The sequence below is a fragment of the Pteronotus mesoamericanus genome, unplaced genomic scaffold, assembly GCF_021234165.1.
Source record: "Pteronotus mesoamericanus isolate MK-2021 breed Mesoamerican mustached bat unplaced genomic scaffold, CSHL_Meso_final contig_121, whole genome shotgun sequence".
NCBI lineage: Eukaryota > Metazoa > Chordata > Mammalia > Chiroptera > Mormoopidae > Pteronotus > Pteronotus mesoamericanus.
Genome location: NW_026555046.1, coordinates 2,148,269 through 2,174,644, shown reverse-complemented (window position 1 = coordinate 2,174,644; position 26,376 = coordinate 2,148,269). Strand labels below are relative to the sequence as shown.

The 26,376-nt window shown below is 43.7% G+C and overlaps 1 protein-coding gene across 1 annotated transcript in view; it reads right to left on the bottom strand.

Annotated features, from left to right (window-relative positions):
- The window catches only part of NCAPH (non-SMC condensin I complex subunit H), a 32,813-nt gene extending 6,654 nt beyond the window's left edge, over positions 1-26,159 (bottom strand). The window contains exons 1-12 of the mRNA XM_054585441.1: positions 26,097-26,159; positions 25,633-25,771; positions 25,103-25,227; positions 16,605-16,794; positions 15,266-15,357; positions 14,304-14,509; positions 9,766-9,914; positions 9,052-9,158; positions 8,606-8,728; positions 3,489-3,599; positions 1,971-2,150; positions 1,243-1,356 (exon numbers count right to left, since the gene is read on the bottom strand). Of these exons, the coding sequence (XP_054441416.1) occupies positions 1,243-1,356; positions 1,971-2,150; positions 3,489-3,599; positions 8,606-8,728; positions 9,052-9,158; positions 9,766-9,914; positions 14,304-14,509; positions 15,266-15,357; positions 16,605-16,794; positions 25,103-25,227; positions 25,633-25,771; positions 26,097-26,144 (1,584 nt within the window). The 5' untranslated portion in view covers positions 26,145-26,159. The remainder of the gene's footprint in view (positions 1-1,242; positions 1,357-1,970; positions 2,151-3,488; positions 3,600-8,605; positions 8,729-9,051; positions 9,159-9,765; positions 9,915-14,303; positions 14,510-15,265; positions 15,358-16,604; positions 16,795-25,102; positions 25,228-25,632; positions 25,772-26,096) is intronic.
- Between the last annotated feature and the right edge of the window lie 217 nt (positions 26,160-26,376).

Below are 26,376 nucleotides of genomic sequence, written 5' to 3'. Positions count from 1 at the left end.
CAGAATGTGTACACGATGAGGTAAATGGGGTAACAGAACTGAGTAAAGGTACAGGTAAAATACTGATAATTATTGGAAGCAGATGTTCACTATACTATTCTATTTTCTATCTTTTTCAAAAATAAGCTTTAGCTCTATTTTTTAGCCCAACTGAGGTGGCTCAGTTGGTTGGAACGTCCTGTATACTAAACAGTTACACGCATGTACAGGTGGCAACCAATTGATGTTTCTCTCTTTCTCTCCCTTCCTCTCTCTCTAAAATCAACAAACATATCCTCAGGTAAGGATTAATTTAAAAAGAAAAAAAACCTCACCTTTAATTAACCAGAATCCTTTGAGGACAGTCATGTAAATTCAAAGGTTACAACAGAAACCCCTTCCTCCTTTTTAAAAATCACATTTCTCTGATGTTTGTATCCCATTCCATTTTAGTTGATAAAACTTCATAAACAGAAGCTTTATCTGATATCCAAGACTACATAGCTCAGGATCCTCAATGAAATCATAATTTTCACTTAGGCAGCAGAGAAGGTAAAAGAGAACTGGTTGAGTTTCGAAGGCTCAGAACATCGCCTGAGTAGAAGAGGATTGAAAGGAGTGGCAGAGGGTTCTAGTTAATGGAGAGTTCCATTCAGTTGGAACACATTAATCAAGGATTCACCTTGCTTAGAAAGAGAAAAGAGAAAATTTGACAGTATATATATAAATATATATATATATATTTATATATATATATTATATTATGCAATATATAGTATTTTATTATGCAATGTGGAATACATCATCCAAATCGGTATTATTAAATCAAAGGGCTTAAACACTTATGGCACCTGAGATGTCAGAATTTGCTACCCAAAAGGGCTATGTGTCAACTTAAATTGTACCAGGAGTTACCCCATACTCCAATCCTTCCTTGACTCTATACTGACAAACACTGTTTATCTGCTAAGCTGCTACTGGAAAGCAGCATAAACATCCTTCATTTTTGGTGTTTTGATCAACAGCAAGACTGAGTATGTCTTGTGTTCACTATTTCTATCACCTCTTGAGTGACCTGTTCATACTCTCAGTTCACCTCTTTCAGGTGTGATGCCGTCCTGGTGTTTCTGAATGATGCCTCCTGCGTTGGCACTCTGGATCCTGGAGTCATGGACACCAACAGCTCCCCGCCCCCCTGTCCCACTCTGGGTGCCTAGAGGAGAAGTGGAGCCCTTCACCTCCACCACCTCCATGTCTGCTAACCTCCACATCCACTTGAATGGAGGAGTCTGTCAGCAAACTCCACATGCTCTGCTTCAACTTCTTCATGTCCATCTTTTTGGCAGTCTTGGCATAATGAATTTCAATTTTATTTACCTGAAATAGGTATGTGATATAAAGTAAAACTCAGCAGAAGAGAGACATTTATCAACACATTGTAAAATGAGACTAGAGTTTAAGTGAAGAACAAAGGAGTTAAAGACCCTCCTTTGGACATATTAAAATAGTGTCCCTCATTTTAACCTAATTTCTTGTCAAGTACAATGTACATTAAAGTTAACCTGAAACTCCAGTGTAAAAGACTGAATCTAATATATATGAGAGCCTATTATCTGCTATGAACAGATAAATGCTTAATGCAGATAATTTAATATAAACTGAACCTGGCTGAGATTTTCCAGAGCCAAACAGCTAGCCTCAGCCAATTGACACAGAAACCCACTCTCTCTGCTTGCAGCTTTCGTTTACATACTTTGTGTGACTAGTTTATCACATGTGACTTATCATCGCCTTTAGAAAGATGGCTTGTTCCACATAATGAGTGTCAATTCATCCCCACAGCCCTATTTAAGAATCAGCCACTTGGATAGCAGTGGCTTAAAGTCGAGAAGAAAAATCTCAAGCTCAGAGCAATGCAACTCTCATTCAAGAGGCAAATGACACAGGCCTCAGGAGGACACCACGAAATGGAATTCTTGCTCCATATTTACCTTCTGAGGCTCAGCTACCAGGTTTGACTCCCCGTAACGAGTGATGTCTGATTCATGGGCGTCAGGCGAGTCATCGTTCTCTTGTGTCTTAGGTGAATGGCAAGGATAAGCTGAGAAGTCAGAGGTCCCGAACGGTCCTTCAAGTAAGTCACCTGACTCTTCGTAATCACTGTCAACAGCCTGGTCAAGAAAACAGCTCTTCAAGTTTGGCAGAAGCTGTGAGAGGGACTTAGATATATCCCTGAAAGAGTGTGTTTACACAGCAAGAGCAAATGGTTTGTTATGCTGAGTCAGCCTAACATGGACTTAAAGGTGTCTCTTGTTATCCTTCTTTTGTACATAAACCCTGTGAGAAAGACATTCGTTAATAACTAAGACTATGGCCTTGGCTGGTGTGGCTCAGTTGGAGTGTCACCCCGCAACCAAAAGATTGCAGGTTCAATCTCTGGTCCGGGCATGTATGGGAGGCAATCAAAAATGCTTCTCTCCAGCATTGATGTTTCTCCCTCTCCGTTCCTCTCTCTAAAAGCAATGAAAAAATGTCCTTGGGTGAGGATAAAAAAAAAAAAAATTAAAGATAAAATAAGACTGTGGAACAAGAGTTAAAAGGAATACAGCCATCACAACTGCTACAATATCCCCTTGACGTCTACCAAATTTAGGGCTTCATTTTACAGAAAGCGTTCCTGAAATGGTGTGACCTGTCGGCAGGCCAGCAGAAAGTCAGTGTTGGCCAAGCCTAGTGGCAATAGATTAGCTCTCTGAGGTGCGGCCCAGGAATGGTTTTTTAATTAGCTCTCCTGGTGACTCTTATGAACGCCGAAAGTTTGAGAAACACTGGTCAAGAGATCAGTCTGGATTTTCACTAAAATATAAAAACCGAAGTCTCAAAATAAGGTGAATAAACTATACTTCCAACTCTTTTTCTTCTCTTTACATGCAGGAACCCAGATGAAGCCTAATGTTCTCCCCTTGTTATTTCCACTTGTGTCTCAGTAGTAGACTCACAGGAGGAACCCTGACACTACCCAGTATTTCCAGGACCTAAAGATGGGAGGGAGCAGCTTGTACGAGTTCACATTGTCAGAACCAATATCAGAGCTACAGCCTGGTCTCCTGAGACCTACACATGAACCTTTTTTTCATTTCAGGACCCACTATCTTTTCATGCCTATGAGTTTTGTCTCCCCAACCAAAATATCAGCTCCTGAGAAAGTGTTTCCTTTTGAAATTCCAAAATAGCTAATACAAGTGCTTTGTATATGCTGAAAACTCTGTCCACATGTTGACTGGTTACTGGAGTATGCCCACTTTTCTGCAAATAGAGCTAACAGTAAGGCAGACTAGGTTCTGGCTATTTCCTTTGTTCTGCTCAGCTTCCCAATGCCTAGGACAGGGCAGGCATCCAAAAACCTCCACCTGATTAAAATCCTACAGCATTTGAGACATGGAAAGGGGAAATAGGAGCAGGAAAGACTCTAGTATTTGGAAGAGAGGACAGAGCTCTTCTCCCTTTACCTGTAATCCAGGGCAGAAGTTAGATGTGTCGTTAGGGTTATTATAATCATAGTCTCCAATTTCTTCATAATGTTCAGTCTCTGCCCTCTGACCACGGGCTATTGTAAGGATCTAGAATGAAGATAAGAACAACTGCAGGAAGCAATTTCTAGAAAAGCAACCACTCAACTGGGTTCCTATGCTCAATCTCCTAGAATTTAAGAGTTACAAGGGCTCTCAGAAGTTATCTAATCCAACCAACTTCCCACCGCAAAACTGCATTCTAGAGCAAGCGGAGGTAGCAGGGCTCAGAGCCCTCATCAATCCCAAATAAATCAGAGCAGCTGGTTTGCAAGGAGGCCTGCACACAATTTTATTTGAAAAAGGGGTTCCTTCACTAAATTCAAGACTGCCTATAACTATCTGAAAAGAAGTCAACTTTTTGCTACATGCACAATTTGGATAGAAAGCTCACTCATTCACTACTTTAATGAGGCAAAGGCTCTTCTCCACAGCTATAGGAAGAAACACCTAACTCTCCTCCCTGTAATTATATCCAGGATCCTAGTCCCAACTTCCAGAGCCTCACAGATCAAGCTGCCTCTTTTTTTCCCTCTTTCCTTTGGAGTGCCTGCCAAGGACACCCCTTCAGATATTTGGAGGCCTTTAGACGAATGGTTTTTTACCTGGGATACATATCTTTGGGGGAGGAAAATGGTATTAAAGCTGTGTACAGTTTACAAAAGAACAATTAATGTATTAAATTATATTTTATTGCTTATGCTATTACAGTTTTCCCAATTTTCCCCCCCTTGCCACCTCTACCCAGTGCCTCCCCCTGCCCCTAACCACTCCCTCAGGCAATCGCCACACCATTGTCTATGTCCATGGGTCATACATATATGTTTTCTGGTTACTTATTTCCCGATGCTGTACTTTACAGTCCCATGACTATTCGATAAGAACCCATTTGTGCTTCTTAATCCCTTCACCTTTTTTGACTATCCCACCTAACCCCTCCCATCTTGAACCTGTCAAAATATTCTCTGTATCTCTGATTTTGTTTCTGTTCTGCTTATTTGCTTATTTTGTTTTTTATATTCAATTATTGATAGATATGTATTGATTGCCATTTTATTGTTTACAGTTTTGATCTTCTTAAAGAAGACCCTTTACCATTTCATATGATACTGTTCTGGTGGTGATGAACTCCTTTAGCTTTTTCTTATCTGGGAAGCTCTTTATCTGCCCTTCAATTCTAAATGACAGCTTTGCTGGCTGAGTCATCTTGGTTGTAGGTCCTTGCTTTTCATCTCTTTGACTCTTTCTTGCCAATCCCTTCTAACCTGCAAAGTTTCTGTTGAGAAATCAGCTGACAGTCTCATGGGAGCTCCCTTGTAGGTAACTAACTGCTTTTCTCTGGCCTGCTTTAAGATTCTTACTTGGTCTTTAACCTTTGGCATTTTAACGATGGCGTGCCTTGGTGTGGGCCTCTTTGGGTCCATCTTGTTTGGGACTCTGCACTTCCTGGACTTGTATGTCTGTTGTCTTCAAGTTAGAGAAGTTTTCTGTCATTATTTTTTTCAAATAGGTTTCCAAGTTCTTGATCTCTCTCTTCTCCTTCCGGCACCCCCCCGATGCGAATGTTGGTGTGCTTGAAGTTGTCCCAGAGGCTCCTTACACTATCCTCATTTTTCTTGGATTCTTTTTTCTTCTTGCTGCTCTGATTGGTTGTTTTCTTGATTCCTTATATCCCAAATCACTAATTTGATTCTCAGCTTCATCCACTCTACTGTTGATTCCCTGTAAATTGTTCTTTATTTAAATTAGTGTATCCTTTGTTTCTGACTGGATCTTTCTTATGCTGTTGCGGTCCTCACTAAGTCCCTTGAGGATTCTTATAACCAGTACTTTGAACTCTGCATCTAGGCGATGGCTTATCTGTTTTCTTTAGTTCTTTTTCTGGAGCTTTGCTCTGTTCTTTCATTTGGTCCATGTGTCTTTGTCTGCTCATTTTGGCAGCCTCCGTGAGTTTGTTTCTATGTATTAGGTAGAGCTGCTGCGTCTCCCAGGCTTGGGAGAGTGTCCTAATGTAGTAGGTGTCCCATAGGGTCCAGTGGCACAGCCTCCCCTATTCCCCAAGCTGGATACTCAAGGTGCGCCCACCATGTGGGCAGTGTACACCCTCCTCTTATAGTTGAGCCTTGATTGCTGTTGGCACATCTAAGGTCAGCCACTGCCTGCGTTCTGTCTGGGGTCACACAGTATAAGCTACAAAGGGAGCAGCAGATGGCTGCTACCAGTGCTGGGCTTGCAGGTGCCCAGGAGAAGCTATGTTGTGAACCAAGGCCGGCTGCTGCTAGTGCTGGGCCCGGGGCAACGTATCGAGAGAGGTAGGAGGCTTGCTGAAGCATGGGACAAGGCAAGCCATTTGTATGGGAATGCCACAGGAAACAGCTCGGTTGGGCCCAAAAGTTGGGTGGGGCAGGACCTCAGAGAATCACTCGGGTGGAGCACGCAGTGTGAGCCAGGCTGATGGAGTCTCAGATATGGCACCCACCTGCCAGCTCTGTGGCTCTGTGGGCGCGGGGAGGCTCAGGAAAGAGACAATGGGCTCTGCGAGCCCTTCTCTCTGGGAGGAAGCTGCCCCCCAGCTCTCGCCCCCGATGCCGCACAATTCAGTTTCTCCCCGTATGTCCGATGCCTTTCAATCTGCTGCCCCGACGCCGGACCTCAGAGGGAGTGAGCCTGAGTAAATCTGTGCACAGGACCTTTGAAAACTCCCTGAGACTCCACTAGTTTCTTTCTCCCACAGCCTCCGTCCCCGCTGGATTTTACAGCCAGAAGTCACGGCGACATCTCTTCCTGGCACTGGAACTCTGGGCTGGGGGGCCTGGATGGGGCTGGGGCCCCTCCCCCTCACTCTTGCGATCCCCTCCCTGATTTTTATTTGACACACCTGGGTGTGGGACCGGCCTGCTCCACGCCTCTGCCCCTCCTACCAGCCTTGATGCGGTTTCTTCTTTAATTCCATCACTGTAGGACTTCCACTGAGCTTGATTTCTGATCGTTCTGAGTGATGGTTGCTCTAAACTTTTAGTTACAACTAGAATTACAGTTTAGTTGTAATTTTGATGTGGTTGTGAGAGGAGGTGAGCCATGTTTACCTGTGCTGCCATCTTGACCAGAAGTTCCGAAAGCACAATGAATATTTTAATGCAACTCTATACGACAAAAGGAGCCCTCAAAACTCAATGTTCTTGTAATACAAATCCAAAATTAATATTAAACAATAAGATATTTATTGAATTAAGTGCCCATTTTATCCCACTGCTCCTCATATGACATAATTCCTAATTACCTCTCCATTTAGAATACTCCCTTTTGGACAAACCAAAAATTGTTCAGAGTCTACAGGAAATGTTTCAGAGAGGGTACTTAACCACTTCACTTTTTGGCTGGCTGCTGTTAGAATCCCCCATTAAGACATTAAACAGGATGGCTGATTGATCTGTGGAAATCTAGGTAAGTAGATCATTTTTAAGGTAGTCTTCACTTTCCATTGTTTAGAAGTTGTTTTCCTCGTGTAGTGATGCTGGAAGGGTGAGGTATCCGCATCCCCTGTGCCTGCTGCCCTGCTACACACAGGGAAATTTGTTCCTGAGGTTAATCGCAAGCAACTCGAGACCGGCCAGGCCTGGTGACGGGCCTCGCCATCTCCTTCAGCCCCCGGGAGCCTGGCTCTGCTCCTCTGTTGCAGGCTGGTTTTTGAGGAAAGAACTTACTGCTAGCACCTAACTAATACATACAGTAGCCACAGTTGGTATTACTGCTGCAACTTTGTATCTTTCTGCATTTCTTTCTTTTTTACCTGAGAACAGCATATTATTTCTTTCTGCATTTTTAAGAGTATAGTTGACTCTTGAATACAAGTTTGAACAGCACGGGTCTGTTAATATGATTTTTCAATAAATATGTACAGTACTGTAAATGTATTATCTCTTCCTTATAATTTTCTTTAATAACCTCTTCTTTTCTTTAGGTTACTTTGTTGTAAGAATACAATATATAATACATAAAAAATACATAATATGTGTTCATCAACTTTATGTTATCAATAGGCTTTTAGTCAACAATAGACTATTAAGTAATATTTTGGGGGAGTCAAAAGTAATGCATGGATTTTTAACTGTAGTGGGGGAGTCAGTAACCGTAACACTCAAGTTGATCAAGGGTCAACTATATTTCTGTTAAGTGAACTGTATTGATTAGAAAGAAAATTATGAGTATGTCAGAACTGGTTTTAAAAAATAGGATGTGAGATATCAGTGAATTCAGGGAACTGTATACCTATCATTAAGACCTTATGGTGGAACAGGCAAAATAAAGAAGAGGAAACTATAGACTTGTACACTTGATACCAAATACTAAAACAACCAGGAATGCAAATGAGCAGAGACTCCTGATGAAATGGAACTTAGAATGAACCACTGCCTGGTCACCCTGGTGACAGGGACATATACTTGCTTCTTGCATCACCAGAAGAGCCAGAGGCAAAGGAAGTGAACAGCAACTGGGGTGCAGTACCAGGTAGTCTTGAATGTTCATCCTGACAGTCATAGAAAGAACTGGGCCACTTGCGCAGTTCTAGGAAACTCCTGAAGAACTGCAGTCAGGTGCCTGCCACCTCTATTACCCCATGTGTCGCTGTGGGTTCCCATCTATACCTGGATGGTGGGGGAGGGACATGGGCTTGGGAAAGCATCCAGCTAGTGGATCCAGTGTCAATGAGAACATGAAAGAATCAAGAAACTAACATCTTGTACAAACTTCAACAATAGATTTTGTTTACCCTCTAGCATTTCAGCACATATGCCTGTGTCCAGCCTTCCAGCTGGGTGAGATATTTCCTAAATTAGTGTCCACCTATCCTAGGAGCTTTTCCTTTCACTCTGCCTTGCCCCCATACCCACAATCTTCTGGTAATTCCTCTTGGCTAACACACATTCCTCTTCATGTTCTCTCACCTTTTCCTCAAAGACACAGCCTGATAGTCAACACTACCAGCCACTTGACACCTCCAATTCTGTAAACAGGTTCAACAACAACAGCCCTGAGGAACCAAGAACCAGCCTTACCTTGGTGCCTGGTTTGAGGTGCAGCTGAACCAGATTATCAGTCTCATAGTGGAAATCTGTAGGAAGAGTGGTGGCTCTCCAGGTCTGGCTCTCCAAAGTGGACTTGGTCAGAATAGTAGCAGCCTATTAATTTTTTTTAAAAAGTAGGTTTTAGGCATCTTTAATGAAAACGGTCACAGCCTATTCTTCTTTAGAAGGAGCTTAGGAAGGGGATAAGCAGCACTAGTCTGCCATCAGAGTCCCCAGTTCTGTGTAAAACTGCAACTTGTTAGCATTACTCATATTCTAAACTTTATTCTCTATTTCTCAATTCCCCTATGAATTGAGAGACAATAAAGCAATCTGTTTAAGAGTTAAATTTATAATGAATTAAAAAAAAAATCTAAAAGGGAAAGAGCAGTGCAAAGAGTAATTTAAGAAAGCACAAATAATAATCCTCCACAAACCTTTGCTTTTCCAAAATACACATCAAAGTCAATGTCATCGTCAAAGTCAATTTCAAATTCTTTCTTTGTGTTCTTCTTTTTGTTTTCTGATTTCAAGGCAGCATCTTCTACAGAAATGGACACAGATAGCAACATTACTCACTTCTAGGTCCTACATTATTTCTGCATCTTACAAGACACACTGCCAATCTTACCAACCATACCATAAAGCATTGGGAAAGACAAATCATACACCTAATTTTCATCCTTAATTTATAATTTATAATTTTGCTAACAAAACACGATAAAAATTTATGCATATTAATTCCTCCTTTTCAAAGACGGAATGAAAAAAACATGGTGCTGGCATTAACCCCCTTCAGAGTCCTGCCCAGGGCTGCCTCATGCAGTAACTTGAATGGGACACAGAGACCAGTGGTCATTCCCACCTACACCCATTGTCTGAAGCTACGTGGAAATCAGAGCGCAGCACCCAGTCAGGAGCCTAGCTCTCCTGACTCTTCCCACTCAGAGACCTCAGTGTTAACCAAGCCCTCATCCCAGGCCAGGCCAACTGACTGTCTAACTGGGAGGCTGGCTTGTCTATGCACATTTGGAGCTGGCCGGAAGGTTTACCAGGACAGCGAACAGCATTTCCCTTCCTCAGCTGACTTGCTGTCTGCTGGCTGCCTACACTACCTCTTTTTCTAAGAAGCTCCACCTGGAAGTACATACGTTTGAGCCGGGGTCTGAAGCGCCAGTGCTCTGGCCCAGCCCACATCGACATGGTGCGGGGACTAAAATAGGAATATTCTCCAGGTTTCATGGATAGAAGAGGGCACATGGTACTAATGTCTCCATCCCCGAGGGGAATCATTTCTTCCCTGTAACACACATGAAATAATGTTTTTACATGTACAATCATATCCACATTGACATATACAATACAACCATCTATTTACTTGTACAAGGGGGGAGCTAAAAATAGACCCGGGAACTTATTTATAAAAAATTGTATATTTATTCTTACATGTTTAAATTTCAGTCACCTTCAAAGTACTCTCCAGCTGATGCAATACACCTATTGAGATGTTTTCTCCATTGCTCAAAAGTTTTTGAACTCGTTAATTTTAATGCCTATTAGTACTTATGCTGTGTTTTGTTACACCTCTTCCACATCAACAAAATTTTTCCCTTAAAGGACTTTTTTCATCTAGGGAAACAAAAAAAAGGTTGTTGGGGGGGGGATGGGCAGGTGAATAGGGAGGATGGGGCATGGAGTGTGGGGTACGCATTTTTGGGAGTCAAAAACTGCTGAACACTCAGCTTGATGTGGGCAGGTGCACTCATAAATCACCCACCATGAAATGGGTAAATGCGTTGAGTCTTCAAAAAAATTTAACTGAAGCCAAGTGCAGCCTCTCACACCACCCCCAGCTGGTACACTGATATGGATGGGTTCCTAGAACACTCACCTAGCAGGGGAAGCCTGTGCTATAAAAGGCCTGCCCTCCAGAAGATAACTGTTTTTTTTGGTTCCCCCTTTGTAAAGCAGTAGGTGATGCAGTTGAAGGTTCTACCTGCCTACCTTTCCACGAATGAGCAACATTTCTAAATGAGGCCAATATAAATACTTCATCATTAACAATCCTGTAGTTTTTACTTCATCAAAGTGTTTTGCTTCTCTTAAGTTTATAACAATATGATCATACCTACACAAGTACTCTGGATGTTCCAAAGTGCTTCATAAAATATGAGTTTACCCAATTGAAAGACAAGAAAACAAGAGGTAGAAAGAACTTGAGTTTTTACCTAAGACCACACAGCTAGTAAGGTGCCAGAGCAAAGAGTTGATACAACCCTTCTTGGGGGTCTTCCAACATACAGGCTTCTGCCACAAGCTGATAATCTTTCACCTTTTTCTCACTGTCCTTTCAATAAAGGAAAGTTCCATGAACTGTGTTGTAGTTCTTCCTAAAAGTGAAGATGTTATTCTAATTTATATCCCCCAAATCTTGGGAGTCCCCCTTATAATCTCACCCGTAAGCCGGTGTGCTCTAGCTGTATTCTTTGCTGTGTGTGAAGTGTCTAACTGGCCAGCCCAGCATGGCAGTTTTGGTTTGGCTGTTCACCCTTTCTGCAAATTACTAGGAGGTAGCTTTCTCCTAAAGGCATCTGACATATCAGCAAGTGTGTGAGTACTGCTCTGCTGCCCTGTAGAAAAGGTTAACAAGGAAGCTTCAGAAGGCTTTCTACCTGTAGTGAGCCTTAAGTATAAATCCCCTTTATACCAAGCATTATGGAATAAGCTAAAACAGTTTTAAAAAAGGACTTTGTATTTACCTACAGAATCTTTTTTTTAACCTAGCAAATTGTAATGGCATATTTACTGTGCAAATAAACATTAATTTTAAAGATTAAAAATGTACTAAAAAAAATCACACTGTTAGTCTGCAGAATGCCTAGACTATGTTAAGTAATAACTGTATGTACTGTGAAAATCAGAGGGAGAAAGAGGGCTTCGGCAACATCCCCACTCAATTGTCATGGATATTCTTCCCTTAAAGCTTTGGTGGTTGTGTGGGGAATCATTAGGAATTGATAGGCAAAGCTATAAAGAGCTCAGCTCCCAGGCCCTGAGTCTGTAGGCCAGGGCTGGACTGAGGCCCTGGAGGCTTGAACTCTAGCCATTTAATAATTCTTAATACACAGTGCTGTGTGGCAGGCGTCCTACTGGTCTCCACTCAACTGCTAATCTAACCACAGGCTACATTTTCCAAGGCTTGCCCCTCCATCAAACATCTCTTAATATCCTGGAGAAGTTCTACTTCTACCTGCCACCCTCCCTGCCCTACTCCCCCACCCTTCAGTTTAGCACCAGTTCAGTCATTAATACCTTCTAGTTAAAGGTCTCCTCCCATTTAGCTCCTAGTACACAACCTGCAAGCAGAACAGCTACTCTTGCATGCACTGGGCAGGCTATGGTCTGGGCCTGGACATAGGACAGTAAATCACACTACAGAGACCAGGAAGAGGGAGCGCACCAAGCTGCTCCTGGACATCGAGCACTTTCTCAGCTGTGTCCTCGTTAATGTACACACGCAGAGCTCCACTTTTTACACTGTGCACAGCTGTCACTGCTACCACCCAGGCACAGATAACACGGATATCCCACACACAGGGGGATTTATAATCCAGCATTGCCCCCACCCTACCCTGGAGACCTTTCAGGATGGTGCAGGGTCTTCAACCCTGGAGCATAGGATAGTCACCCAGGGAGATCTGAGGAAATGGCACATGACTGGCCTCACAGACTCCAGTTTAAGAGCTCTAGGTGGAAGCTGACATATGTAACTCATTACATGCAGCCAAGACTACTTAATCTCTCTATGCCTGGTCCCACATCTGTAAAATGGGGCAAACAGGACCTAATTATAGGATCTTTGTGAGGTTTAAGCAGTTAAATTTTATCTATTACATACATTATGTGAAATAACGCAGGTAAAAAAGGTCCCTAGCATAGTGTCTGGCACAAAGCCAGGACAATGAGGCACTCAATAAATACCAGCTATTACTATACTCATCTAGTCTCAACCCTTTGAGAAAATGAAGAACCCAAAAGGGGATGCCACCTGTCCCCCATCTCAGCTTCCATGGCAGGGTCAGGTCTAGTTCAGTTCAAAGAGGTCAGCACCACACTAAGCGTAGGGACTTTAAGATGGACAAAACCCTAACAAGAACCTAAGTCCCCACACCTAAAGCACTCCCTAGGATGGAATCTTAGGTATTACTTTGTCTGGAGCTAGTGAGAGAAATGGAGACACTCGTTCAAAATAAGCATCACCCTGGCTCCTGTGGCTCCGTGAATTGAGTGCTGACCTGTGAACCAAAGGGTCACCAGTTCCATTCCCAGATGCCTGGGTTGTGGCCAAGGTCCCCAGTGTGGGGTGCATAAGAGGCAACCACATATTGATGTTACTTTCCTCTTTCTCTCTCCTTTCCCCTCTCTAAAAAGAAATAAAATCTTTAAAAAAACAAACAAACAAAAGAAATAAGCATTGAAGGTCCTAACAAAACAAGAGAATGGAAGTGACTTTGCTACCATAAGTTCCTCAGATGCCACCTCATTATTTAGGAAGAGTGACAGCTCTTCTCTGACATTTGAAAATATCCCACTGAGTTGCCTGCCATTTCCTACTTCTTGGAAGAGAGGATGGGAACAGTGATCAAATCACAGGTCACAACACAAATCAGGCAAGAAGTGTGGTAAAGGGCCAGGTGGTAACTTTGCCTCGAGGTGCCAAACGTTCAGCCCCTTGATGCCCACTCTGATTTGAAGACACATTAGTCAATCGAATCACGTCACACATGGGCAGACAAATTGAGCCCAAGAAAGCGCTCTTACCCTAGAGACACTAAAGCAATGATCTTCAATGGATTCTTGCCTCAGTGGGAACTTATACTGGATGACTTCAAAGGTTTTACTCATACTCGACTAGGTTGGTTGTCCCCAGTCCCAGGGTTGCAAAGCTGCTCTTATAGGCCACAGGCATTATCAGAGGGTTTGTTCTACACCCAGGCCCATTCAAGACCTTTAAGGGCCCTCAGCACTATAGGATTATGGGATCCTGCTTCCAAAACGTATTCAAAATTAAAATAATACTAATCTGTTAAGTACATATAATAAAGGCCAACAAAGTTCTGACTTTCTTAGATGGTTACTAGAGTGATAAAAAATGTAAATGACTACAGACCATATCTTCTCTTCCTGCTCCATATGCTCAAAGTTATCTGCCTACTGAGTTTCCCCTGTCTGCTTGTCCCTGGTAACACAACACTGTCTAGTTTCGCTCTGCCAGACCCTTCAAGCAGGGCCATATTTTTTCTATAAGCAACATATCAGCCTCCTTCTGTCTATAACAATAGGGAGCAATTTAGCCAAAAGCTGGACCAGGTGCAGTGTGCAGAAAGGGAGTACCCTCCATGCTACCAAAACACCGCTGAAGTAGCCAGTATATTCCAGCTACTTTTTACTAGCACTTTACCTATTTTAGTTCTACCCTTACAAACTGCTGCAATGGCAGTTCTATAACCAGTAAGTGGCTGAGCTGCCATTCAAAGGTAGGTATGAATCCATCACGAGTCACATGACTCCACCTGTGTGGACAACACAGCACAGCGGCCCAGTAATCACAGAGAAGGAATGAGACTGTCCAGCAGGAAATCTGGGGAAACTCCCATGGGAACATTTTCTGGGATCCTTAGAGCCTTACTGGCAGCTCTGACTGTGGCAGGGCTCCCTCCAGCTCCTGAAGTCTGCATGATCCCCACAGGCCGTGTGGTCCAGTTCGTCGTTGGCATCAAAATCATCCTCCATAGGCCCACTGGGGAAGTCCCCACCATCGCTGTCTTCTCTCTCAGCGTTGATGTCAAATACCTGATCATTCTTCTTGAACTTGTCCACCAGGGCCGACACAGACTACAGGGACAAAGAGACGGCTCTCCTCATTCCTGTGACCACCACAGTCACTGCCGTAGAATAGCCTCAATAGGTATGCCTCCTTCCCCTCCCCAGAGCCAATGTTCTCATGACAGAAAAATGCAGAAGAAGTTTATATTGTGCAGCATAGATGGAGCTGTACTGTTGCTGGGCACATTTTGTAAAACATGAAACAGGAATCTGCATCGTTAGCTACTTGTTTAGAGAAAAAAGAGTTGTCCATGGAAACCATTTGTTTTGAGAGTTGTAGTAAGTAGCCTAAAGAGGCCAGGCTAAAAATACACAAAGGAAGCTTTACACATGACAATTTCTCAGGAAACTCTATGCCAAGGGACACAGTCTCAAAATGCAGGAAATTCCTCGAGCTTGACAGCAGTCCCAGAGACCAGTGGCCACTGGGATAACCATGTTCATGAGTAAATCTGATAAAAATATGCACCCAGGAGTAGCAGGGCTGCCTCACCCAAGGGGAGCACAAAGCCAGTCACAGAATTTACCCACCAGTCCACTGGTCTTGCTGGAGCTCACAACCCCAACTCCTACTCCACCCCCCACCCACAGGCCTTAATCCCTATGAAAGTGCCAAAGGAAATGTTTTCTGTACCCGTGGCTAAATAAAAACGATGCCACGGTTTTGGTTCCCACTAGGCAGAACTAATCTCAGACCATCTCACTGAAACCACAAGGTGCAGGAGAAATGCCCAGAGCCCTGCAAAGTCCAGATAATGACCATACCTCATTGTGTGTTTCGCTGTCCCATTTAGTGAACTGGAACCCGGCCAGGGAAGGGCAGATCTGGCGGTCTTCCGCACACTGCTGCAGGGGTGCTGGAGAGGACAGGCATAGCACAGCGGGTCAGAGGCAAACAGAGCATGCTCCTCACCCCCAGAGGGACCAGAGCAGCATGATGGCATGGAGTGAACCGTCACCGCAGTTCTCGGGCAGAGACTGAGCATTCCACACGGGCATTCCAACAATTAATAAAACACTTCAACAGAAACCTGAAGCACATACATTTGACTCTGAGATGGATTCTGTGCCCTTCGCCATAGTCGGGAAATCAAAAACCCTCCCTTAAAGTGTGCAAAGTGCGCAGCCCATCATAAATGTTATTTTAGTCCTAAACTACAGATTACCTACCTACCTCACAGAACTAAAGCCCTAGATGAGCACATAAACTTGGAAAACAGGTTGTTAGTACAAAATTGTTTTTGCAATTTTTACTTAGCAAATTTGAGAGAATACTCAAAGAGGAAAAGGCACTGTAACTTGTGCTAGCTCTGAAGAAGGGTCTATTTCATGAGACACACAGAAATGATGACATACAAGCACAGCTCTCACATCCTTGCGCTTGGCCTCCCCCCCTCCCCCGCCCCATGACTGTCAGCTGTCACCCGAGGGTAGAAGTCAGCTGGGACTCTATAGGTGGCCCTGCAACAGGAGTAGGTTGGGCACTGCATTTACAGGTCTTCCTGATGTCTCAGGACGTGGCCACTATGGCAAGAGAGGCCTTGGATATGAAGACAGATGTGGCTCTCTGGCTTTTTACTGGCTCCCTGAGCACAACAGCCCGAGATGATCCCCCACAGGGGGCATGGAGGGAGAGGCTAGAAGGGGGGTTAAAATCCTTGCCAAGTCAATATAAGAGGCTGACAACACAGCAGGTCTGTTCTCAGACCACCACAGAGGCACCTGTGAACAGATCACAATGTCCTCATCTCCGCAGGTTCAAGGCCCCTCTCACTCAACCAGTCTCTCAGAGCCCCTTCCAAAGCCCAAACTCTGACACTCCAGGTTAGCTGTGGCTCTAATATGTGGCTATGAGAACTGGCTGCTAATGGTTCACCTGAGGAACAGGCACATACAGACCAGAAGCGGGGGAGCACTCCATGCTGCAGAAAATTGGGAAAGTCAGCTTTGCCCAAGAGTGTGCCCAATTGGGCATTCCAGAGGGAACATTCTGGGTAACTTAAATAGGCCACACAAGAGCACGATGCACTTTCTATACCCCACAGTTACAAGAAACATCTCTAATGACTAGCATACTCTGGTGAAAGGCACAGTGTAGACTTACCTTTTAAATCTGTCATTTCTACACAACCTAAATCCGGCATTTCAGGAGGTCCTCCACTGGAGAGGGTCTGGACATCAGAAGGGAAAAGCAGTTCGCTTCTATAGTCATGACAGTGGAGGGTAGAGAGGAACACCCCTGCTGTGCTGCACTCGTCAAAAGAGGCTGCTGTCTTCTGAAATAGGGGATCAATCTGAGCAGAAACACAGAGGACCCAAGATTATGGAATGAAGTCAAAGGAAATATCAAGTCCATTCACTGAGTCTGCTCATCACAGCTGCACACACTGGAATAAAATATCTCTGCACATAATCAAAAGGGGAGAGGGCTATCTAACTAATCAGATAAAAAGCCCATCTCAGCAGATACCAGTTCAAAAGTCTGTATATAGTCAGATGAATAAATTGATATCACTCAAGTACACAGTATGCAATCGTAACTCTGTAACACATCCATGTCAATGTTTTTGTCGAAACCTGAACAGTGACCTTCTGTTGGTCTCTTTCCGTAAGTCACCATTTTTCAATGGCTATCTCTAGTGGAATGCTATCAACAAATTCTGCTGACTTAAAAAGCCAGTGTGATGGATCTGTCCATCAGGTCTCCCTATTCCTCAGATGAGAAATATTGTCAACAATTTGGAAAAATGCAACCAAGAGATCCAGGTAAAGAACAGGCAGAGTCAGCCAGGTTAGCTAGCAGGGTAAAGTAGGGAGGCGGGTAAGAAAGCCCCCCAGCTGGGTCAAGGAACAAGACCGGCACAGCCAGGTGACACCAAGTCCAAAGGCAGAACAGGGGCCAAGGCATAAGAATAGAGACAGGGCAAAGCACATGCATGTGCAGCAAGAGGAGAGAAGTCAGCTGGGACTTTATAGGTGGCCCTGCAACGGGAGTAGGTTGGGGACTGCATTTACAGGTCTTCCTGATGTCTCAGGACGTGGCCACTATGGCAAGAGAGGCCTTGGATATGAAGACAGATGTGGCTCTCTGGCTTTTTACTGGCTCCCTGAGCACTAAGCCTGACCTCACTAGAACTGAGAGTCTCCTCTCAACTTCCCAATAACACGTCTCGCCAGCCCCAGAGTAGCACATACGTCCCTCCATATTGTCCCTGTTGCCTCACCCGGTCAAGCACATGGTTTGGTGGGTTTTCCTCCCAGTACCTAACACCTCCCCCTTCCTTCCCACCCCCACTGCCCCCATCACAGTCCTGGCCTCAGTTAACCCTGTCTCTAGTCTCTCTCATTTCCTATCCCACAAATACCAGTGTTGCCACTCCATCCCCTCCTTGAGATGCTAACCAGAGCGACGGCTCCCATCAGCATCCTACTCCCCTAGTGGGCTTGTGGAGGAAATTAAACTCAGCATTCCAAAGAGTCAACACTGCCTCCTTGCACAACCCAAAGAAACTGTACAATAACCCACATTAAAGCTGAAAGCACTAAAATAATTTTCCTTACTTCTGTCTAGAATCATATCATGCCAGTGTGAGAACAATGGTTCTTTCACGTACATTAGATCTGATTGATGTCTTTGAGTAATTTCATGGGAAAATGAATTACAGCTGGCTGCACTATTCGGAAAGAACCCTTTGAAACAAGGGTCCACAGCAAGGAAGAGAACAGTAAAGAAAGCCTTGGCAGGCGGCAGACTCCATGGTAAGATCTAGGGCTGTTTTAGCCTCGTGAGGAAGGCCTCAGCCCCAGCGCAACTTGTATTCAGCCCAGCTCCCTGGAGAACCAACACTTCCCTGTTTCGCGGATTGTGCTTATGCTTCTGCCTAGAATTGCCTTCCTGGCCATGTCCACCTGTCAAAGACCCACCCTTCCTTCAAGGCCCAGGTAACAATCCACCTCTTCCACAAACTGAGCACACAGTAGAGAGCTGTGTCTAAAACAGGTGAGCTCACACACAAGTAGTATTTTCAGCAGCCTATTCTCACTGACAGCAGAGCTGTTCTCTAATCTCCACACCATCTCCAAGAGCTGACCTCAATAAAGAGTTGAAACTTCAAGTTCTAAGTTTATAATTATCCCCCCCGCTGCCCCGCCGCCCTTTTCCATCATCCGTACCTTTGGCTGTTATGCGTTTATGGCAGAGGACAGAGCAAGCAAAGCTCTCCAGGACTGGGGTACTTGGCATTTCTTCGTAACTGTTGATTTCACTTGGCATAAATATACCACAGCCCAACAGCCACAGGCTTAGAGGGGACAGCGCTGCCAACTCTCCTGTTTTTCTTTATAACAAGGAGAGAGGCTACTGCAAGCCTCCTTAGGCTCCCCCAAACTGGGTCTACCTGGTAAGAAAAAAGATGGTTGGAAAACAGGATTTCCAACCATATTGTTGACGAGAATATTTTACTGTAGAAAGTGAGAATGATAGTGAAATAAATATTCAGATTATCGGAGGAAAAAAAATAAGAACTTGGAAAAGGAAAGGAAGGCGTAAGAGGATTTCATGGCTGTCCTTCAGATGTGTATAGCATATTACATGGAAGAAACACTTTGCCATCACCTGATTCACTAACATGAAACCTGGGAATGGGTGGCATCAGTGTTGCCTACTTTCACAGTTTAACAAAAGTGAGATTCAGAACCTTTTCCCAGGCCACACAACTAAGTGGAAGCAGGATCTGAACTTCACATCATTTGCCTCCAAATCCAGTGCCAGCCAAGGTCAATACTGACACATAGATGAAGGAAAGAAAATGGCTCCCTCCCCCACAGTACCTGCCTCTCCATCCCAGCCCTACGCTCCCTGCCCATCCACACACAGTCCTCACAACACTGACTGAGTAGAGTAGAGTAGAACTGGCACATTGCTCAAAGTGAACCTAGCCCCGTCTGCTCAGCCTCACCAGTACCATCTGCTGTGAGACCACCAGGACTAATCACATTACTGCCCTTTATTTACTTGTCACACACAAAAGACCCCCAGAACTGTATATGTTCCAGGCTCTGCACATTTGTGACATACCCTTTGGCCCCCATCTACTTCTTTCTAAAAGCTGATATTTTTCCCCTCAATGCCCTCTACTCAGCCATCAGCAAAATTCCCTCTACTCTCCATTTCTCCCCTGAAGGTCTTGCCACCTACTTACTCATTTATTCTCAGTGGGATTGGTATTACTCTCAAGGGGGTAAAACTGGTTCTTGGGAGAGGGCGAAAAAAATCTTAGCAAGTATAATTATTTATTGTTATACAAACCTCAATCCTACCTGACAAACCTTATTCCTTAATAATCAATTTCAACTTCTGGACAAGATGGAGGCATGGATAGATACATTTTGCCTCCTTGCACAACCCAAAGAAGGAAAACAAAAAATTTAAAGACCAAAAAACAACCAAAACTGCCAGAAAACCGAACTGTATGGAAGTCCGACAACCAAGGAGTTAAAGAAGACACATTCATCCAGACTGGTAGGAGGGGCAGAGATGGGCAGCCAGGGTAGGAGAGGGCGCACGGCGAGGCAGTGGCTGGGGGATGAGGCGGGCGAGGCAGTACCTGGCAGACCAGGTGGTCCCACATTCATGTGCGGATGTCAGGAGGAACAGCTAGGGAGTGAGACAGACCATGCAATCCAGGGTTCCAGAAAAAGAAAAGAAAGTCTCAAAACCTCTGGCTGTAAAAAACTGTGGGGGATGTGGCAGCCGAATAAACTCCCAGCCTCACAGCAGAGTTTGTTGGAGAGACCCACAGGGTCCTAGAATGTATACAAATCCACTCACCTGGGAATCAGCACTAAAAGGGCCCAATTTGCCTGTGGGTAGTGGGGTAAGTGACTGAAAGCCCACAGAGAGATGAGCAAGTGGCATTATTCCCTCTTGGACCCCTGCCCCTCATACAGCATCACAACGCAGCAACCTAGGTTGCCCCGCACTGGTGAATACCTAAGGCTCTGCCTCTTCTAATGTAACAGGAGCACTGAGACAAAGAAATATGGTCAAATGAAAGAACAGAACAAAACTCCCAAAATAGAACTAAGCAATGAACAGATAGCTAATCTATCAGATGCATAGTTCAAAACATTGGCAATCAGGATGCTCACAGAAATGGTTGAGTATGGTCACAAAATGGAGGAAAAAGTGAAGATTATGCAAAGTGAAATAAAGAAAAATATACAGGGAACCAACAGTAAAGGGAAGGAAACTGGTACTCACATCAACAATTTGAAGCAGAAGGAAGAGATAAACATTCAACCAGAACAGAATGAAGAAACAAGAATTCAAAAAAATGAGAAGGCTTAGGAACCTCTGGGACAACTTTAAACGATCCAACATCCGAATCATAGCGGTGCCAGAAGGAAGAGAAAGAGCAAGAAATTGAAAACTTATCTGAACAAATAATGGAGAACTTCCCCAATCTGGCCAAGGAAATAGACTTCCAGGAAGTCCAGGAAGCTCAGAGAGTCCCAAAGAATCTGGATCCACACCAAGGCACATCATAATTACATTACCCAAGACGAAAGATAAGGGGAGAATCTTAAAAGCAGCAAGAGAAAAGGAGAGTTACCTACAAAGGCATTCCCATACGACTATCGGTTGATTTCTCAAAAGAAACCTCGCAGGCAAGAAGGGCCTGGCAAAAAGTATTCAAAGTCATGAAAGGCAAGGACCTATGTCCAAGATTACTCTATCTAGCAAAACTATCATTCAGAATGGAAGGACAGATAAAGTGCTTCCCAGATAAAGTCAAGTTAAAGGAGTTCATCATCACCAAGCCCTTATTACATGAAATGTTCAAGGGACTTATCTAAGAAAAAGAAGATGATCAAAACTATGAACATTAAAATGACAACAAACTCACAACTATCAACTGAACCTAAAAACAAAAACAAACTAAGCAAACAACTAGAACAGGAACAGAATCACAGAAATGGAAATCACATACAGGGTTGTCAGTGGGGAAGGGGGAGAATGGGGGAAAAGGCACAGGGAATAAGAAGCATAAATGGTAGGTACAAAATAGACACAGGGAGGTTAAGAATAGTATAGAAATGGAGAAACCAAAGAACTTACATGTGTGACCCGTGGACATGATGTGAAGTCCATACTAAAGGGAGGGAATGCTGGAGGGAGGGGGTGTGCAGGGTGGAGGGGAATAAAGGGGAGGAAAAAAAATGGGACAACTGCAATAGCATAATCAATAAAATATACTTTAAAAAATAATTAATTTCAAAGGGAAGGGGTAGGAACAGACTATCTAAAAAGGCTCTCTGAAGGGTGGGAAACAATGACAAAAGGCTGACTACCACTCTAAATGAAATAGAGCGCTCACTCAAGGACACTGCTTGCCTTGCAGGCCTCTCCAACATGGCCACGTCTTTTCCTGCCACCCTCAAACCGCTGTCCAAAAAAGGGTTGGTGATTTCCTTGCTCCTCATTGCAACTTTCAGACTCTTCCCAGTTTCTAAAACCCTCTGCTTTGAACATAACATCAGAGTTTATCACACGCTGCCCATCTGTTATAATCACCTTCTCTAATCCCCAAGCCTACCCCTGTCTTGGGAGATGTTAATTTTAGCTTCTTGGCTCATGACTATCCTCAAACTTTACTACTGTCATAGTTTTTGGTGATTTCATTATCCATTATGTTAATTCATTCAACATTCTGGCCTCTCAGTTCCTTGATATCCTTTACTCCAAAGGTTTTGAGCTTCACCCTAAGACTCTAGGACTCAAAGAGATCCTAGTATGACCCCCACATCCTCTTCCTTTTGCTTCAAACTGAATCATTAACCACAACTGCAACCATTCCATACCCTCAGTCCTAAGTGCCTCCCTCTGACAACCACCTCACACCTTTACACCATACAGCCTTGGTGTCCCAACACTAACTAGTCTCTGACCCCACCAGTTCCCACATATACTGATCAAATGACTTTACACTACCCCTTACCGCCTTCTTCCCCAGCTAAAATGCTGTAAGCAATGATTATGACCTCTCCCGTGTACTCATTCTTAACTCCAGCTTCTTTCTGTGACATTCACTCAGCTAAATGCAATCCTTTATTAAATCCAACCTTCTGACTATTTCATGCTTCTACCCACACAGCTAATGGTGAAGAAACAAAGTCATGCTGACTGACCTTTCTTCAAATCCATCAAATGGACCCTAAGTATTGTCTGGCAAGCAAACTCTATTTCCCTGCTCCATTTTCTCTCCCACCCCCTACATGGCTCTTTCCTTTTTCTCTCCTCAAACCTTTAACACTTTCTTCCTCCAGTTGATGACCTAGCTTCATATTTCATTGGTAAGGGAAGGAGGGGGCAAAATCCCACTCAACCAGAAGACAATGTTCAGAATGGAAGCATGAACCCATCTTTCATCGACATGGGCTCCATGGCCCAGCCCCATCTATGCTGTCCATTCCCTTCCCTCCTCACATGTTCAAGAACACCATGCTATCATTTACCCATCCTTTTCTGCATTGTCAATAATTCCTTCTTCACTAGATTGTTACCATCAACAAGCAAACACGCTGTTTATTCTCCCATTTAAAAACTACAAAACTTTGCCCTGGCTGGTGTAGCTCAGCTGGTTGGGTGCCGTCCCCCAAACTGAAAGGTCATCTATTTGATTCCCAGCCGGGGCACAAACCTGAATTGTGAGTCAGGTCCCCAGTTGGGGGCAGGCAAGAGGCAGATGATCAGTTTCTCTCCCACATCAATGTTTCTTTCCCTCCCTTCCCTTCTCTCTAAAAATAAATAAAATCTTAAAAAGAAAAAAGTCTAGACTTTACTTTCCCCTTCACTTGTAAACCCATTACTCTGCTCCAATTCAAAGCAAAATTCTTTAAAATAGCCTATACCCGATTTCTTCCCATTTGTTTTCCCCTATTATGAAAAATGTCAAGCCTACAAGAATGCTGAAATAGTAATATGTAACTCCATGTAATTTTTGCCTAGATTTCCCAATGGGTAACATTCTCATATTTTCTTTCTCTAACCATTCCCAGCCCCAAGAGAATCTTTTTGAAACTAGAAACCATGACACTTTACCTGTCAGTTATTAAACTACTACGTCTCAGCTCCAAAACCTACCCTCCAGCCTCTCTCTGTGATGCTGGGGCCACATTTCAGCTTTGCCAGCAGCTCACTGTTGGGATCCACCAATAGGGGGCACTAGAGGGAGACTGCAGGGCTAGAGTGAGAAGGGACTTGCTTCTTTCTGTAGGTTTCCTATTTCTGTTAAGTGTCACCCAGCAGTGTTTCCTAATCTCAGATGTGACAGGTCCCACCTGTAGCAGTAGCTGCATTCAATTTGCACATTTTCTCACTCTCACAGTACCAGCCTCACCAAGTGCTCCTCAGAGACACCACACTAATCGGAATGCTCACTGGGTCTTTGGCCCATGAGCCCATTCTCCAAATTCAGGGACACCAGCATAGCCAAGCGTCACACCTTCCTGGAAGATTTGGGCTTCAGCTCCACAGGGTCCCCTCCAAACTCACCAGTAGCCACAGGTTGCAACATCTGACATGGCTCCTCCTTCCCTCCTCCCTGAAACACCCTCACTCCCTCATTTGGACAGCACACTCTCCTGACTTTCATCCTACCTACTGGATGTTTTTCTTCAGCTTTCTGAACTCAAGACTGGGGCATCCCAGGGCTCAGTCCTTCTTCAATGTCCCCTTGGTGATCAAGTCCAGTGTTATGACAGTAATTACCATTTACAAAAGTCATGGGGATAAGACAGAGAAGTACCCTAGTCAATTGTTAGTGGGGGAGTAAACTGGTACAACATTTTTCTGAGGGTAGTGCAAATTCCCTCTCAGAATTTTCTTACAGATATACTCCCAGACGAGTGCAAAGATGGTATGTACAAAAATGTTTGTGGAGGTATTTTTAATAGCAAAATTAAAATAAAATTTTGTGGCAACACTTGTTTGCTTCAAATTAACTGTGATAATTATAAATGAAGCCTCTACTGCCATTCCTTTAAACAGATTTCTTAGGATTTGCCAGATTATATATTGGCTGCTTAGAGCAAGGATTCTGGAGCAGACAACTAAACTTCATATCCAGGCTTACAGACTAGCTCTGTCGTCTTGGGCAAGTTACTTCACAGCCCTACATTCACCTCAGTCATCTCTTCATAAAATGTAAGAAGGATGTTGTAAGGATTAAGTCAGTTAACACTGGTCACAGGCTCAGGGCAGCACAGTGTACCCAGCAAGTACACAATAAATGTTTGCTATCACCATCACTGCTGCATGTACTAGGAAAGAAAATAAATGTTTTAAAGAAACATTAAAAAAAATAAAGGTTACGGATTTCTCAGTAATTTGCCATCTTCTTCTTTTCAATCATTCTGAAACATTGAGGGAAAGCAGGGACTTGCCTCCTTCAGCCTCCACTGCAAAGCTAAAGGATGATACTGAAGAGACCAGTTGAATATTTTACCCCCTTGAGGCCTAAACAAGCACAAACCAGTAAGGCAGGCTCACCCCCAGGTCTCAAATGAGTCAGAGACCACACTGTGCTCACAGTTCCTCACCTCACACTTCCGATCTGCCTCAGAGACATTAAGGTTGCTTATGTTCTGCTCGATGGTTTTGTGTGAGTGCTTCTTCTTGGGCTTTGGAGCCTTTTTAGTTGTTCCCATTTCAGTCGCACTTCCATCTAAAGAAGGAATAACACCCTGTATTGCAAGGACTGCTTTGGAGGGTCCAATTGAACCGCAAGTTCCTCAAAACTCTAACGAATGATTGTGATTTAAACACATGCCATTATCTCACAGCAACAGGCACATCTGATCTACAGCTGAGGAAGGAACCAACTACTCAATTAAGGTTCTAAGATGGGTCAACTTGCAAAGACCCCCAAATCAGAAGTTCCCTAACTGGTAATGTTTACTTAGTCTAGAATAAATAAAATCTAAAAGCTTCTCACAGACAAATCTGAAAATGTCTGTCTTTACCAGATGAGATCACTGCTTTCTTGTGAATTTACCAGTATATTACTCAAATAACAATCTGCTATACCCTTAAACAAACCCTTACCTTAATCCAGACCCCACCCATGTACCTGCATCATGGCTTTCTGCCTCTTCTGGAGATGGTGCATCCTTGCCCAGTCCCCCAAGAACTCTGTACACATCAGCATGGACAGCATCCACACGCACAGCATAGATCTTGGTGCTCGCATCCAGAGTGCCTGCAGCCACCTAGTGAGATGATTAGGACCGTACTTGTGGGAATACAAAAGAAGAACTGCTGAACAGGCAAAACACAGCAAGCCTTGTAAAATATTTACTTACCCTTATGAAAAAAATGACAAAGATCCCTTAAGCCTGATAGAGATTAGATAGATCATAACAGAAAGATAGCTTCTCTACATTTCATCAGTGTAGGAAAGAAGGGAAAATAATTAATAAAATGTCTTACACAAAAAAGGTGCTCACGTATTTGTAGAATTCAATGACTGCACTATGCTAAGTATGAGACATAATCATCATGAATTAAGATACAAGAGAAAGTGGACATCCTTACTTTAAAGTTGGTCAGTTCAGTGTCTTTCTGTTTAAGAATCTCTGACATGAAATCGATCAAGTGTAAGCCAAAAGCATTCTTGGTAGTGATTTTCTAGAAAGAAAACATTGCAGAAAGGTTTGTTATTTATAGCCTAGGCTCACATAAATGATGCTACCCTGAAAGGTAGCCAAATTTATAAACAGGGATATTCCACATCTCATCACAGAAATCAATTTCCACAAACGTTTGGGGTCTAAGCTAAATCCGTATGTGTCAGTCCTCATTCTCAAAGCCTAGA